The following is a 14,919-nucleotide window of genomic DNA, read 5'->3' as shown; positions in this document are numbered from 1 at the left end:
GCCCAAAGAGGACTTTTAAAGCTCCTGCAATTCTACACATTTTGCCATTGCTGATAACGTGTTCATGTGCTATCTGGAGGACCCACGATAAAATTAATTATTGGGGGGGGGGGAATCTGCCTGTTCTGCACATTGGGGGCGACATTTCCCCCCATCCCATGAGGCAATTTCACCTGTGATAAATAGCATAACTTTATAACAATGTCTGAAGATAACAGAAAAGTACTGTTTTATGTGCAAATCAGTGTTGTGTTTGTGGTGCCATTCCATATGGCTTTGTCGGAAGAGATCTGACAATGAACCTAAAATATTATTAGGCTATACAAGGACATTTTCCTTTGCCATAATGAGCCACAGTTATATAAAAGTTATATAAAATGTATACCGGACATTGGAAACTGTAACACGATGGGTGCCATTTTGGTTCAGTAAACAATTCTACCGGCGGATGTGCTCTCCCAGAAGAGGGCCCTACGGCATGCAGTTTCCTTTATCTTTCACAGTCATTTATCTGCTTGTAAAATTTAGCAATGACCGCGTCTTTGGTTGTGCAGAGGTTAGCAGGAGTGTCCGGGGCGCTTGCTGTCACGGCTGGGGCATACGGAGCTCACGGTAGGAATTCACGTCTTCGTAATTGTGCGGGGCATAACAACCAGATTAAATTATTGTGTAACGTTAGTGAACTTTAAAAGTTAGGCATGTTGTTGTGTATGCGCTGCAGGACAGGCTTATGTCACTCATTGGGCCATGTTACTAGAGCTAAATAATAACAATGTATTTAGCTATATGTAGCCTACTGTGTGCTTTCCGGCTGCCGTTTTCAAGCTACTGTAAATGACGCACATTAACCGAATGAAAAGGTGTGTATTGCAGGCTCCTGATGGCTAAACATTAAGTTACACAAATAGGCTTCACTGTTCTTGATATCACATGACATGACCACCGGTTTTATGTGGCGCTGCTATTACTGCAGCGGCCCTGGTCCTTTACAATATCTCCTATATGTTTATTCAGGTTTCAAAAACAAAGATCCAGACGATTACTCGATAGTGGTAAGTGTTGTTTCATATGCTATTTACGCAATAAGGCACAAGAGGGTGTGATATATGGCCAATATACCACGGCTAAGGGCTGTTCTCTTGCACAACTCAACAGGCTGTGGTATATTGGCCATATATCACCCCCCCCCCCGTGCGTTATTGCTTAAATAGCATTTGCTATTATAAACTGGTTACCAATGTAATTAGAGCAGTAAAAATATATGTTTTGACATACCTGTCATACAGTTGAAGTAAGAAATGTATCTACACCTTATGTAAACTTCCGACAACAACACACAGTACCAGTCAAAAGTTTGGACACATCTACTCATTCAAGGGTTTTTCTTTATTCTTACTATTTTCTACATTGTAAAATAGTAGTGAAGACATCAAAACTATGAAATAACAGATTTTTAATCATGTAGTAACCAAAAAAGTGTTAAACAAATATATTTTAAATTCTTCAAAGTAGCCACCCTTTGCCTTGATGAAAGTTTTGCACACTCTTGGCATTCTCTCAACCAGCTTCATGAGGTAGTCACCTGGAATGTCTTTAAATTAACAGGTGTGTCTTGATAAGTTAATTTGTAGAATTTATTTCCTTAATGCGTTTGAGCCAATGTGTTGTGACAAGGTAGGGGTGGTATACAGAAGATAGCCCTATTTGGTAAAAGACCAAGTCCAAATTATGACAAGAACAGCTCAAATAAGCAAAGAGAAACGACAGTCCATCATTACTTTAAGACATGAAGGTCAGTCAATCTGGAAAATTAAGTACTTTGAAAGTTTCTTCAAGTGCCGTTGCAAAAACCTTCAAGTGCTATGATGAAACTGGCTCTCATGAGGACCGCCACAGGAAAGGAAGACCCAGAGTTACCTCTGCTGCAGAGGATAAGTTCATTAGAGTTACTAGCCTCAGAAATTGCAGCCCAAATAAATGCTTCATAGTTCAAATAATAGACACATCTAAACATCAACTGGAGGCTGCTTGAATCAGGCCTTCATGGACAAAGAAACCACTACTAAAGGACACCAACCAAGAAACATGAGAAATGGACATTAGACCAGTGGAATTCTTTCCTTTGGTCTGATAATTCCAAATTTGAGGTTTTTGGTGTCTTTGTGAGTTGCAGAGTAGGTGAATGGATGATCTTTGCATGTGTGGTTCCCACTGTGAAGTATGGAGGTGTGATGGTGCTTTGCTGGTGACACTGTGATTTATTTAGAATTCAAGGCACACTTAACCAGCATGGCTACCACAGCATTCTGCAGCTATACTCCATCCCATCTGGTTTGGGCTTAGTGGGGCTATCATTTGTTTTTCAACAGGACAGTGACCCAAAACACACCTTCAGGTTGGGTATGGGCTATTTGACCAAGGAGTGATGGAGTGCTGCACCAGATGACCTGGCCTCCACAATCACCTGACCTCAACCCAATTGAGATGAGTTGGACCGCAGAGTGAAGAAAAAGCAGCCAACAAGTGCTTAGCAAATGGGGGAACTCCCAGGCGAAGCTGGTTGAGAGAATGCCAAGAGTGTGTAAAGCTGTCATCAAGGCAAAAGGTTGCTACTTATATTTTGATTTAACACTTTTTTGGTTACTACATGATTCCACATGTGTTATTTCATAGTTTGGAAGTCTTCGCTATTATTCTAAAATGTAGAAAATAGTACAAATAAAGAAACATTTGAATGAGTAGGTGTGTCCAAACTTTTGACTGGTATTGTGTATATACACACACACAATTACAAACCGGATAGTATGGGTACTTGATGCTGATTGGCTAAAACAGCATTCCAGCTGTGTTTATGTCAGACGATATACCACAGGTATGATGCAAAAATACTTGTTAGCTGTTCTATGTATGTTGGTAACCAGTTTATTAAAGCAATAAGGCATCTCAGGGGTTTGTGCAATATGGCCAATATACCACACTCCTGGGCTTATTGCTTTAAAATAACCAATATTAATATATTGCAAAGTTATACCACCCTGTCAACTTATTTTCCAAACAGTTCTGGTCTCTTATGTATCTACCTCTCCTCAGCTGTATGAGACGGCCAACAAGTACCACTTCTACCACAGCATAGCTCTGCTGGGGGCCTCTCGCTGTAGGAAACCTGCTGTGGTATGTAGTGTGTAGCTCGCTCCCATCATTTATAATTACAGAATTAACTATTGAACACTAGTGTTGTAATAGAACATACGGTGCCTTCAGAAAGTATTCATACCCCTGGACTTATTCCACATTGTGTTACAGCCTGAAATCAAAATGGATTAACCCATCTACACACAATACCCAATAACGACAAAGTGGAAACATATTTGTTGAAATTAAATGCAGAAATATTTACATAAGTATTCACACACGTTAGAATCACCTTTGGCAGTGATTATAGCTATGAGTCTCTCTGGCTATGTAAGAGCTTTGCACACTTGGATTGTACAATATTTGCACATTATTCTTTAAATTCTTCAAGCTCTGTCAAGTTGGTTATTGATCATTGTTAGACATCCATTTTCAAGTCTTGCCATAGATTTTGAAGCCAATTTAAGTCAAATCGATAACTAGGCCACTCAAGGAACATTCAATGTTGTCTTGGCAAGTAACTCCAGTGTATGTTTGGCCTTGTGTTTTAGATTGTCTTGCTGTGTGTCTGTAAGGAATGCAGAATGAACCAGGTTTTGCTCTAGGATTTTGCCTGTGCTTAGCTATATTCCATTTTATTTTTATGCTAAAAAAACTCCTTGCTGATGACGATCATACCCATAACATGATATAGCCACCCCCATGCTTGAAAATATGAAGTGGTACTCGGTGATGTGTTGGATTTCCCCCAAACATAACGCATTGTATTCAGGACATAAAGTGAATTTCTTTACCACATTTTTTTGCTTTTTACTTTTGTGCCTTATTGCAACCAGGATACTTGTTTTGGAATATCTGTATTCTGTACTCTGTAAAGGCTTCCTTCTTTTCGCTCTGTCAGTTAGGTTAATATTGTAGATTAACTACAATGTTGATCAATCCTCAGTTTTTTCTTTCACAGTCATTAAACTCTGAGTTAGGAAGGACGTCTGTAACCTTTGTAGTGACTGGGTGTATTGATACACCATCCAAAGTTATTTTCACCCGTCTACCAATAGGTGTCCATCTTTGCGAGGCATTGGAAAACCTCTTTGGTTGAATCTGTGTTTGAAATTCACTGCTCGACTGAGGGACAGATAATTGTATGTGTGGGGTACAGAGATGAGGTAGTCATTCAAAAATCATGTTAAACACTTATTGCACAGAGTGAGTCCATGCATCTGAACTTATTCAGGCTTGCCATAACGAAGGGGTTGAACACGTATTGACTCAAGACATTTCAGCTTTTCATTTTTAATTAATCAGTAAAAATGTCTTAACATAATTTGACATTATGGGGTATTGTGTGTAGGCCAGTGACACAAAATATAAATGTTGTAACAACAAAGTGGACAAAGTCAAGTAGTGTGAATACTTTCTGAAGGCACTGTAAATATGTATCTCTATGGTCTATTATAATCCTCCGCCTGCATGTATTCTCCATTTTTGTTTGCATTAGTGATTTGATGTCCAAGTACATCTATTTTCAGATACTGTATGCCACATTCTGAGACGGCTGTGTGTACGTCTTAAATGGTCAGCAGGGAAGCACACAGTCACTTTCCCCTCTTCTCTCTGCAGGCGGGCGCCCTCCTGGTAGCAGGCATGGGGGCGTTCTGTGGCTCCTTGTATCACCAGGCCCTGACGGAGGACCCTGTCCTGAGGAAACTGGCTCCTTACGGGGGCATGTTCCTGATCGCTGGCTGGCTGGCCATAGCCATCTGAACTCTGACATTTTAACCACTGACCCCTACTTGGACCCTACTGGTGGTGAATGACCTCTCTACAGGACACAAACTGACTTATGTTCAGAGAAGAAGGGGCGTTGGTAAAATGTCACTTATCTAAACCCTGCTGTTGTTCTGTCATGGGTGTAAAGAGAAGATAAGGTTGTGAGGGATCACTTTTGACATTTTTCCGTCATCACAGGCTGCAACGTACCCGTGACTTAAATGTCTCTGTTTTTGTGTTTGGGTGTTAACGCACACATGTTTCAGTTTGAATGGATCCGAAAGACTAATGCATATTAATCCTTTATCATAAATAAACCTCTTGAAAAGAGTTGATGATCACTTCTCTGTAACCCCTTATTCCTTCTGAGGAAGCCTTCTCATAGTGAATGTCTCTATGGCCCCTCAGCATTTGATCTTCTAAGTACCGGTGTACAGAGAACACGGAGTTCATTAACCACTGGCCTCACTTTAGCCGGGGCTACGTTCCTTCAAACCTATCTGTATTCAAATTGGAAGTGAGATTCATTGAAGCGCTAATTCCTTCCTTCATTCCATCCTCCCGTTTCCTGATTGTAGGCTGTGTGTGTGAAGGCCGTCTGCGCAGGGATCTTTTGAAAATTGCTTTATAAATCTCCATGTCAATTTGCAGGGGGTGGCTCGACGCTCATAAGCCAGCCGACTGACTCAGAGTCCATTGAAAGTAGAAATCCTATTGACTAAAGCACATCCCAATGAACTTTGATCACGACTCATAAAATGTTCATTAGAAGACCGATTAGTGGGCTTTGGGGAAAACGGGGTCAGGCTATCAAACTGATTGTTATCTCTGGAATGGAAACACTGGATACACAAGTTAGTTAATTTGGGCTCCTGAGACAAGGAGAGGAAACAGGAAAATGTATAGACTGTTTGTGTGGGAGGGATGCTGGAGGCATCTGTCTGCACATTTTAAGTTGAATATGTGAGATGGTGCCATGGACAGAGGAGAGAGATCTGCACCATCATAATGTGTTCAGAATCCATTCACACTCACCCAGCCACATCACATTGTGTTTCCCTCCACCTCCTGGTTGCTGACATTTTGGGCGTGCAGCGTTGGGACTACACACACACACTCCCAAACAGTCACTCATTACTGAAGCAGCACAGTATCCCCTCGTTAGAATTGATATCCCTGATCACAACGTTCTGCTCCAATACGCTGTGTTAAAACTCCCTTTTTTTGGTTTCTCTTTCTCTGGTCTCTCTTTTTCTCCCTCTCTCTCAGGCTGTGTCCCTCGCTCTTGGGCTCAGTCTCTCTCTCTAAGGGCCTGTGCTTCACACTTTCTCTTTTGGTCTCTGTTCACTATCCCTGTCTTTGTTTTTGCAGGCCAAAGAAGTCACTGGCCAATGAGGATTCACCCTGTGAGTTTATTGCCTCAGCAATAACCTCTGCCGTTCATTCTGTGTCCTCACTCTGCTTTTATTATCCTAAAGTTGTGAGGCTGGGCACAGACTGTAAAGCAGGTTGCAATGCAATTAGCCCTTTGGCTAAGGGGTTAGGAATAGTGTTCTAGCTATAACTGGACCTCTCTGGTGTAGTGGGCGGGTGGGTGGGAGAGAGAAGGGAGATATTGTTAATTGTATCTCAAGGGAGTTTTGCTTCACAACTCTCTACTTTTGTTACACTGTAGAATGTATTAATTAGTTTAAAGTATTTTTTTTATTTGTTTCTCTCTCACACCACCAAACTCGGTTAGGTAATTACCTCAGAACTGGGCTGTGTCCCAAATGGCATCATATTCCCTGCATTGTGCACTACTTTTGACCATGGCCCTTAGTGCTCCAGTCAAAAGTAGGGCACTCTGAAGGGAATAAGGTGCCATTTGGCATGCAGACCAAGCTTCTTTAGGGAGAGCTCTATGGCCAATTGATTTCTTGGTTGTGGTCAGAATGAGCGTGAAGCTTGGCTGGTGTAAGACTATCACTCATACAGTCTGTCTGAATGCTGGTGGGAGAGAGAGACTGACGACTAGGTGGGAAGATGTGCTTCTCAGGATATTTTCCTCTGAATAAAAGTGTGAAATGAAACTATGCCTATACCACCCGACACGATTACCCAAAGCCTCTCTCTCTCTAATACATTGAACACACACACACACACACTATACTATTGAGAGAGCACAGCAGCAACTAATCCTCTCTCTGAAGCATCAATTCACAGTACACAGCAGCCCACACATTGAAGCGGAATAATATGCAATGGCTGTTCAAAGCTCTCACACCACTGCTCCCTCCTGACCTTTACAGACCCTTAAATGGTTAGCACCATCACACTTTCAGGTAGATCATCATCCCCTCACTTCAATGGGCACCGAGCCTTCGCATTAAACACTGGCCAAGTCCCAAATGACCTACATAGTGAACTACTTTTGACCAGGACCCATAGGGTGCCATTGGGACTCAGCTACTGCCTCTTTCTCTCTATCCCATTGCATTACTGCAATTGAGGCTTCTATACAGGTTAGACACTATGCATGTGTGGCTAAGAGGAGTATGTATGAAAATGCATATAAAAATTCCCCCAGCAACCACCCAATGATTGCTACCTTTGCGGGATTGACTGAAGCTGCAGAGTAATGTTGACAAATAAATAGACAGCATTCACACAGAAATCGTATGTCATAGACATAATCAAATCAAATCAAATTTTATTAGTCACATACACATGGTTAGCAGATGTTAATGCGAGTGTAGCGAAATGCTTGTGCTTCTAGTTCCGACAATGCAGTAATAACCAACAAGTAATCTAACCTAACAATTCCACAACTACTACCTTATACACACACAAGTGTAAAGGGATAAAGAATATGTACATAAAGATATATGAATGAGTGGTGGTACAGAACGGCATAGGCAAGATGCAGTAGATGGTATAGAGTACGGTATATACATATGAGTACTGTAGGGTATGTAAACATAAAGTGGCATAGTTTAAAGTGGCTAGTGGTACATGTATTACATAAAGATGGCAAGATGCAGTAGATGATATAGAGTACAGTATATACATATGAGATGGGTAATGTAGGGTATGTAAACATTATATTAAGTGGCATTGTTTAAAGTGGCTAGTGGTACATTTTTACATAATTTCCATCAATTCCCATTTTTAAGTGGCTGGAGTTGAGTCAGTATGTTGGCAGCGGCCGCTAAATGTTAGTGGTGGCTGTTTAACAGTCTGATGGCCTTGAGATAGAAGCTGTTTTTCAGTCTCTCGGTCCCTGCTTTGATGCACCTGTACTGACCTCGCCTTCTGGATGATAGCGGGGTGAACAGGCAGTGGCTTGGGTGGTTGTTGTCCTTGATGATCTTTATGGCCTTCCTGTGACATCGGGTGGTGTAGGTGTCCTGGAGGGCAGGTAGTTTGCCCCCGGTGATGCGTTCTGCAGACCTCACTACCCTCTGGAGAGCCTTACGGTTGTGGGCGGAGCAGTTGCCGTACCAGGCGGTGATACAGCCCGACAGGATGCTCTCGATTGTGCATCTGTAGAAGTTTGTGAGTGCTTTTGGTGACAAGCCGAATTTCTTCAGCCTCCTGAGGTTGAAGAGGCGCTGCTGCGCCTTCTTCACGACGCTGTCTGTGTGGGTGGACCAATTCAGTTTGTCCGTGATGTGTACACCGAGGAACTTAAAACGTTCCACCTTCTCCACTACTGACCCGTCGATGTGGATAGGGGGGTGCTCCCTCTGCTGTTTCCTGAAGTCCACAATCATCTCCTTTGTTTTGTTGACGTTGAGTGTGAGGTTATTTTCCTGACACCACACTCCGAGGGCCCTCACCTCCTCCCTGTAGGCCGTCTCGTCGTTGTTGGTAATCAAGCCTACCACTGTAGTGTCATCCGCAAACTTGATGATTGAGTTGGAGGCGTGCATGGCCACGCAGTCGTGGGTGAACAGGGAGTACAGGAGAGGGCTCAGAACGCACCCTTGTGGGGCCCCAGTGTTGAGGATCAGCGGGGTGGAGATGTTGTTACCTACCCTCACCACCTGGGGGCGGCCCGTCAGGAAGTCCAGGACCCAGTTGCACAGGGCGGGGTCGAGACCCAGGGTCTCGAGCTTGATGACGAGTTTGGAGGGTACTATGGTGTTAAATGCTGAGCTGTAATCGATGAACAGCATTCTCACATGGGTATTCCTCTTGTCCAGATGGGTTAGGGCAGTGTGCAGTGTGGTTGCGATTGCGTCGTCTGTGGACCTATTGGGTCGGTAAGCAAATTGGAGTGGGTCTAGGGTGTCCGGTAGGGTGGAGGTGATATGGTCCTTGACTAGTCTCTCAAAGCACTTCATGATGACGGAAGTGAGTGCTACGGGGCGGTAGTCGTTTAGCTCAGTTACCTTAGCTTTCTTGGGAACAGGAACAATGGTGGCCCTCTTGAAGCATGTGGGAACAGCAGACTGGGATAAGGATTGATTGAATATGTCCGTAAACACACCAGCCAGCTGGTCTGCGCATGCTCTGAGGACGCGGCTGGGAATGCCGTCTGGGCCTGCAGCCTTGCGGGGGTTAACACGTTTAAATGTTTTACTCACCTCGGCTGCAGTGAAGGAGAGCCCGCAGGTTTTGGTAGGGGGCCGTGTCAGTGGCACTGTATTGTCCTCAAAGCGGGCAAAAAAGTTGTTTAGCCTGTCTGGGAGCAAGACATCCTGGTCCGCGACGGGGCTGGTTTTCTTTTTGTAATCCGTGATTGACTGTAGACCCTGCCACATACCTCTTGTGTCTGAGCTGTTGAATTGCGACTCGATTTTGTCTCTGTACTGGGACTTAGCCTGTTTGATTGCCTTGCGGAGAGAATAGCTACACTGTTTGTATTCGGTCATGCTTCCGGTCACCTTGCCCTGGTTAAAAGCAGTGGTTCGCGCTTTCAGTTTCACGCGAATGCTGCCGTCAATCCACGGTTTCTGGTTTGGGAATGTTTTAATCGTTGCTGTGGGTACGACATCGTCAATGCACTTCCTAATGAACTCGCTCACCGAATCAGCATATTCGTCAATATTGTTGTTGGACGCAATGCGGAACATATTCCAATCCGCGTGATCGAAGCAGTCTTGAAGCGTGGAATCAGATTGGTCGGACCAGCGTTGAACAGACCTGAGCGCGGGAGCTTGTTTTAGTTTCTGTTTGTAGGCTGGAATCAACAAAATGGAGTCGTGGTCAGCTTTTCCGAAAGGGGGGCGGGGGAGGGCCTTATATGCGTCGCGGAAATTAGTATAACAATGATCTAGGGTTTTTCCAGCCCTGGTAGCACAATCGATATGCTGATAGAATTTAGGGAGTTTTGTTTTTAGATTAGCCTTGTTAAAATCCCCAGCTACGATGAATGCAGCCTCAGGGTGTGTGGTTTCCAGTTTACAAAGAGTCAGATAAAGTTCGTTCAGGGCCATCGATGTGTCTGCTTGGGGGGGAATATATACGGCTGTGATTATGATCGAAGAGAATTCCCTTGGTAGATAATGCGGTCGACATTTGATTGTGAGGAGTTCTAGATCAGGTGAACAGAATGACTTGAGTTCCTGTGTGTTGTTATGATGATCACACCACGTCTCGTTAATCATAAGGCATACCCCCCCGCCCCTCTTCTTACCAGAAAGATGTTTGTTTCTGTCGGCGCGATGCATGAAGAAACCAGCTGGCTGCACCGACTCCGTTAGCGTCTCTTGAGTTAGCCATGTTTCCGTGAAGCAGAGCACGTTGCAATCCCTGATGTCTCTCTGGAATGCTACCCGTGCTCGGATTTCATCAACCTTATTGTCAAGAGACTGGACATTGGCGAGTAGTATGCTAGGGAGTGGAGCGCGATGTGCCCGTCTCCGAAGCCTGACCAGGAGACCGCCTCGTTTGCCCCTTTTACGGCGTCGCACAGGGTCGCCGGCTGGGATCAGATCCATTGTATTGGGTGGAAGGCAAAACACTGGATCCGTTTCGGGAAAGTCATATTCCTGGTAGGAACGATGATGAGTTGACGTTAATCGTATATTCAGTAGTTCCTCCCGACTGTATGTAATGAAACCTAAGATTACCTGGGGTACCGATGTAAGAAATAACACATAAAAAAACAAAATACTGCATATTTTCCAAGGAACGCGAAGCGAGGCGGCCATCTCGTTTCGGCGCCGGATGTTGTTACATAAACTGTAGCTATAAGTGCTGCCCCCTCACCCCTCTCTCTCTCTGTCTCTCCACCACTTTCCTCACTTTGTCTTTGATGAATTTGCTGATGGATAGAAGAATTTGAGAAGTGGTTCAACAGATTCCAGTTCCTGGTTGGCTTTAGGTCCTCTCCTCTTCGGTCTCTCCTCCATTACCTCCACTGGGCCAATTATCAGCCTCTCTGGTATGGCTTCAAAGGGGGAGGTATTTCAAGGTGACACCAGCAAAGATGGGGTGATGGAGGGGAACTGGCAATGGTTTGAAGAAATTTTGATCACTTTGCAAATCTCTCCCCTCCTAAAGAAAAAGAGCAAAGGAGGAGAGGAAAGAGTTCAGAAGCTGTCAGAGGCAGAGCATCTCGTTCTGCAAGGGGAGCCTGTGGTGTCCCTTTGTCTTTTCAAAGCAGAGGACTAGTTCAGTCGCCATCTCGCCCCCTTGTTCTGCATACAAGTAGAGGTGTCACTTCACGTCAGCTGTGTGGAAGCTTTATTTTGCATATTTATTTTTTATTTAACTAGGCAAGTCAGTTAAGAACACATTCTTGTTTACAATTATGGCCTACCAAAAGCCTTCCTGTGGGGACGGGGGAATAAAAATATAGGACAAAACACACAATGACAAGAGAGACACCACAACACAACCTAAGAGAGACCTAAGAACACAGCAGAAGGTAGAGACAACAATACATCATGTGTAGCAGCCACAACTGTCAACAAGAGTGATTGGGTCTTTGAATGGAGAGAAAAAAACTCTAGTTTGAGTTTTTTCTGCAGCTTGTTCCAGTCACTAGCTGCAGCGAACTGAAAAGAGGAGCGACCCAGGGATGTGTGTGCTTTGGGGACCTTTGACAGAATGTGACTGGCAGAATGGGTGTTGTATGTGGAGGATGAGAGCTGCAGTAGGTATCTCCGATAGGGGGCAGTGAGGCCTATGAAGGTTTTATAAATAATCATCAACCAGTGGGTCTTGCGACAAGTTTACAGAGATTACCTGTTTACAGAGGAGTATAGAGTGCAGTGATGTGTCCTATAAGGAGCATTGGTGGCAAATCTGTTGGCCGAATGGTAAAGAACATCTAGCCGCTCGAGAGCACCCTTACCTGCTGATCTATAAATTATGTCTCTGTAATCTAGCATGGGTAGGATGGTCATCTGAATCAGGGTTAGTTTGGCAGCTGGGGTGAAAGAGGAGCAATTACGATAGAGGAAACCAAGTCTAGATTTAACCTTAGCCTGCAGCTTTGATATGTGCTGAGAGTAGGACAGTGTACCATCTAGCCATATTCCCAAGTACTTGTATGGGGTTACTACCACAAGCTCTAAACCCTCAGAGGTAGTAATCACACCAGTGGGGAGAGGGGCATTCTTCTTACCAAACCACATGACCTTTGTTTTGGAGGTGTTCAGAACAAGGTTAAGGACAGAGAAAGCTTGTTGGACACTAAGAAAGCTTTGTTATAGAGTGTTTAACACAAAATCCAGGAAGGGGCCAGCTGAGTATAAGACTATCATCCAACTGCCTGAGCTATGTTGTTGATGTAAATTGAGAAGAAAGTGGGGCCTAGGGTCAAGCCTTGGGGTACTTCCTTGGTAACAGGCAGTGGCTGAGACAGCAGATGTTCTGACTTTATACACTGAACTCTTTGAGAGAGGTAGTTAGCAAACCAGGCCAGAGACCCCTCAGAGACACCAATACTCCTTAGCCGGCCCACAAGAATGGATTGGTCTACCGTATCAAAAGCTTTGGCCAAGTCAATAAAAATATCAGCACAACATTGCTTAGAATCAAGGGCAATGGTGACATCATTGAGGACCTTTAAAGTTGCAGTGACACATCCATAACATGAGTGAAACCAGATTGCATACCAGAGAGAATACTATAGACATCAGGAAAGCCAGTCAGTTGATTATTGACAAGTCTTTCCAACATTTTTGATAAACAGGGCAAAATAGAAAGTGGCCACCTTGATCTCCCCCTTTAAATAAAGAACGCACCTGGGGCTGCCTTCCAAGCAATGGGAACCACCCCAGAGAGGATAGACAGGCTAAAAAGGTCAGAGATCGTTTGGCATGGATAGGGGCTGCAACCTTAAAGAAGAAAGGGTCAAAACCATCCGATCCAGATGGTTTCTTGGGGTCAAGTTTAAGGAGCTCCTTTTGCACCTCAGACTCAGTGACTGCCTGCAGGGAGAAAGTTTGTAGCTGGGCAGAGGAAAAAGAGGGAGAAGCATCAGGGCTAGTCGCATAAGAAAGGTGGGAGATGAGGAAATGTTGGACGGGGAAGGAGGCATGGCTGAGTCAAGTAGGACTCCTGACATAATGAAGTGGTGATTAAAGAGCTCAGCCATGTGCTCCTTGTCAGTAACAACCACATCATCAATATTAAGGGACATAGGCAGCTGTGAGGAGGAAGACTTATTCTTTAACCTTTTTCCAGAACTTCTTAGGGTTAGACCCACAGAAAGAGAACGGTTCCTTAAAGAAACTAACTTTGGCCTTCCGGATAGCCTGAGTGCACTTATTTCTCATTTGCCTGAACGAGAGCCAGTCAGCCTGAGTATGCGTGTGCCGAGCCTATCACCAAATGGAATTCTTGAGGTGGATTAACTCAGATCACAGTCGAACCAGGCGCTGAACCGGTTTTTAATTCTCATTTTCTTTATGGGGGTGTGTTTGTTAACAATACCACTGAAAATCAAAAAAGAAAGTCCAAGCATCTTCAACCGAGCTAATTCTATACCAATCTACAGAGTCCAGGTCATGAAGGAAGGCTTGCTCATTAAAGTTTTTTAGCAAGAGTCTATGACAGATCAGGATAGGTCGTTTCACTGAGCAGTCATTACGAACACAGGCTGTAAAACAGTGATCACTAAGGTCATTACAGGAAACACCAGACTGATACCTATCAGGATTATTTGTGAGGATAACATCAAGGAGAGTAGCTATTTCTGGGTGTTTGGAGTTATACCTTGTGGGATTGGTAATAATCTGAAAAAGGTTTAGGGAGTCCCATTGCTTTAGGACTTGGTCATGTGATTTAAGCATGTCCCAGTTTAGGTCACCCAGCAGGACAAATTCAGACTTAGTGTAAGGGGCCAGGAGAGTGCTTAAGGCAGGTAGGGCACAGGCCGGTGCTGATGGAGGACGATAGCACCCAGCAACAGTCAACAAAGAGCAATATGAAAGTTTAATGCTTAAAACCAGCAAATCAAATTGTTTGGGGACAGACTTGGTGGAGACAACTGAGCACTGAAGGTGTTCCTTGGTAAAGATTGCTACTCCACCACCTTTGGAAGATCTGTCTTGCTGAAAAAGTTATAACCAGTGTTCAAAACACTCTTTCTTAACCATGTCTCAGTAATGACCAACACATCTGAATTGGAGCTGTCAGCCCACACTTTCAATTGATACATTTTAGGTAATTAGCTTCTAGTGTTAACGTGCAGAAAACCCAGGCTTTTACGAGAGTAGAAATCAATTAAGCAGATATCAGAGCACAAGTAAGAATTGAGCACAAGTCAGAATATCATCAGCAGTAATACAATCAGGGCACGGCAGAGGACACAGAGACCTCTGCAGTGTTGATTTTTTTATGACATTTGAATGTGCATCAGATAGCAACAAGATCATATTGTACAGCAATTTCATCAGGTAACATGAATACCAAGCCGGTGAGATGTGGTTAGAATAGGATGGGAGGCCAAGAGTCCGTGTAACCAATAGAGAGTCCCGAGTTTGGGAACAAACAGTCTGTTCTACGGTCGAGTAAACAAGCAAGTTCATAGTCAACAAAGCACGCAGGAGTCATGAGGCGAATCGCATAAAGCTC

General features: G+C 44.0%; 1 protein-coding gene across 1 annotated transcript; it reads left to right on the top strand.

The window, feature by feature from the left end:
* The first annotated feature begins 400 nt into the window (after positions 1–400).
* Positions 401–5,232, top strand: LOC139561146 (transmembrane protein 256-like). Its single transcript, XM_071378041.1, has 4 exons — positions 401–612; positions 1,015–1,052; positions 3,091–3,171; positions 4,753–5,232. The coding sequence occupies exons 1-4, from the start codon at positions 531–533 to the stop codon at positions 4,894–4,896; spliced, it is 345 nt and encodes a 114-aa protein (XP_071234142.1). The 5' UTR covers positions 401–530; the 3' UTR covers positions 4,897–5,232.
* The last annotated feature ends 9,687 nt before the right edge of the window (positions 5,233–14,919 follow it).

The sequence above is a fragment of the Salvelinus alpinus genome, chromosome 31, assembly GCF_045679555.1.
Source record: "Salvelinus alpinus chromosome 31, SLU_Salpinus.1, whole genome shotgun sequence".
Taxonomy (NCBI): Eukaryota; Metazoa; Chordata; class Actinopteri; order Salmoniformes; family Salmonidae; genus Salvelinus; species Salvelinus alpinus.
This window is presented reverse-complemented; position numbering and strand designations above follow the sequence as displayed.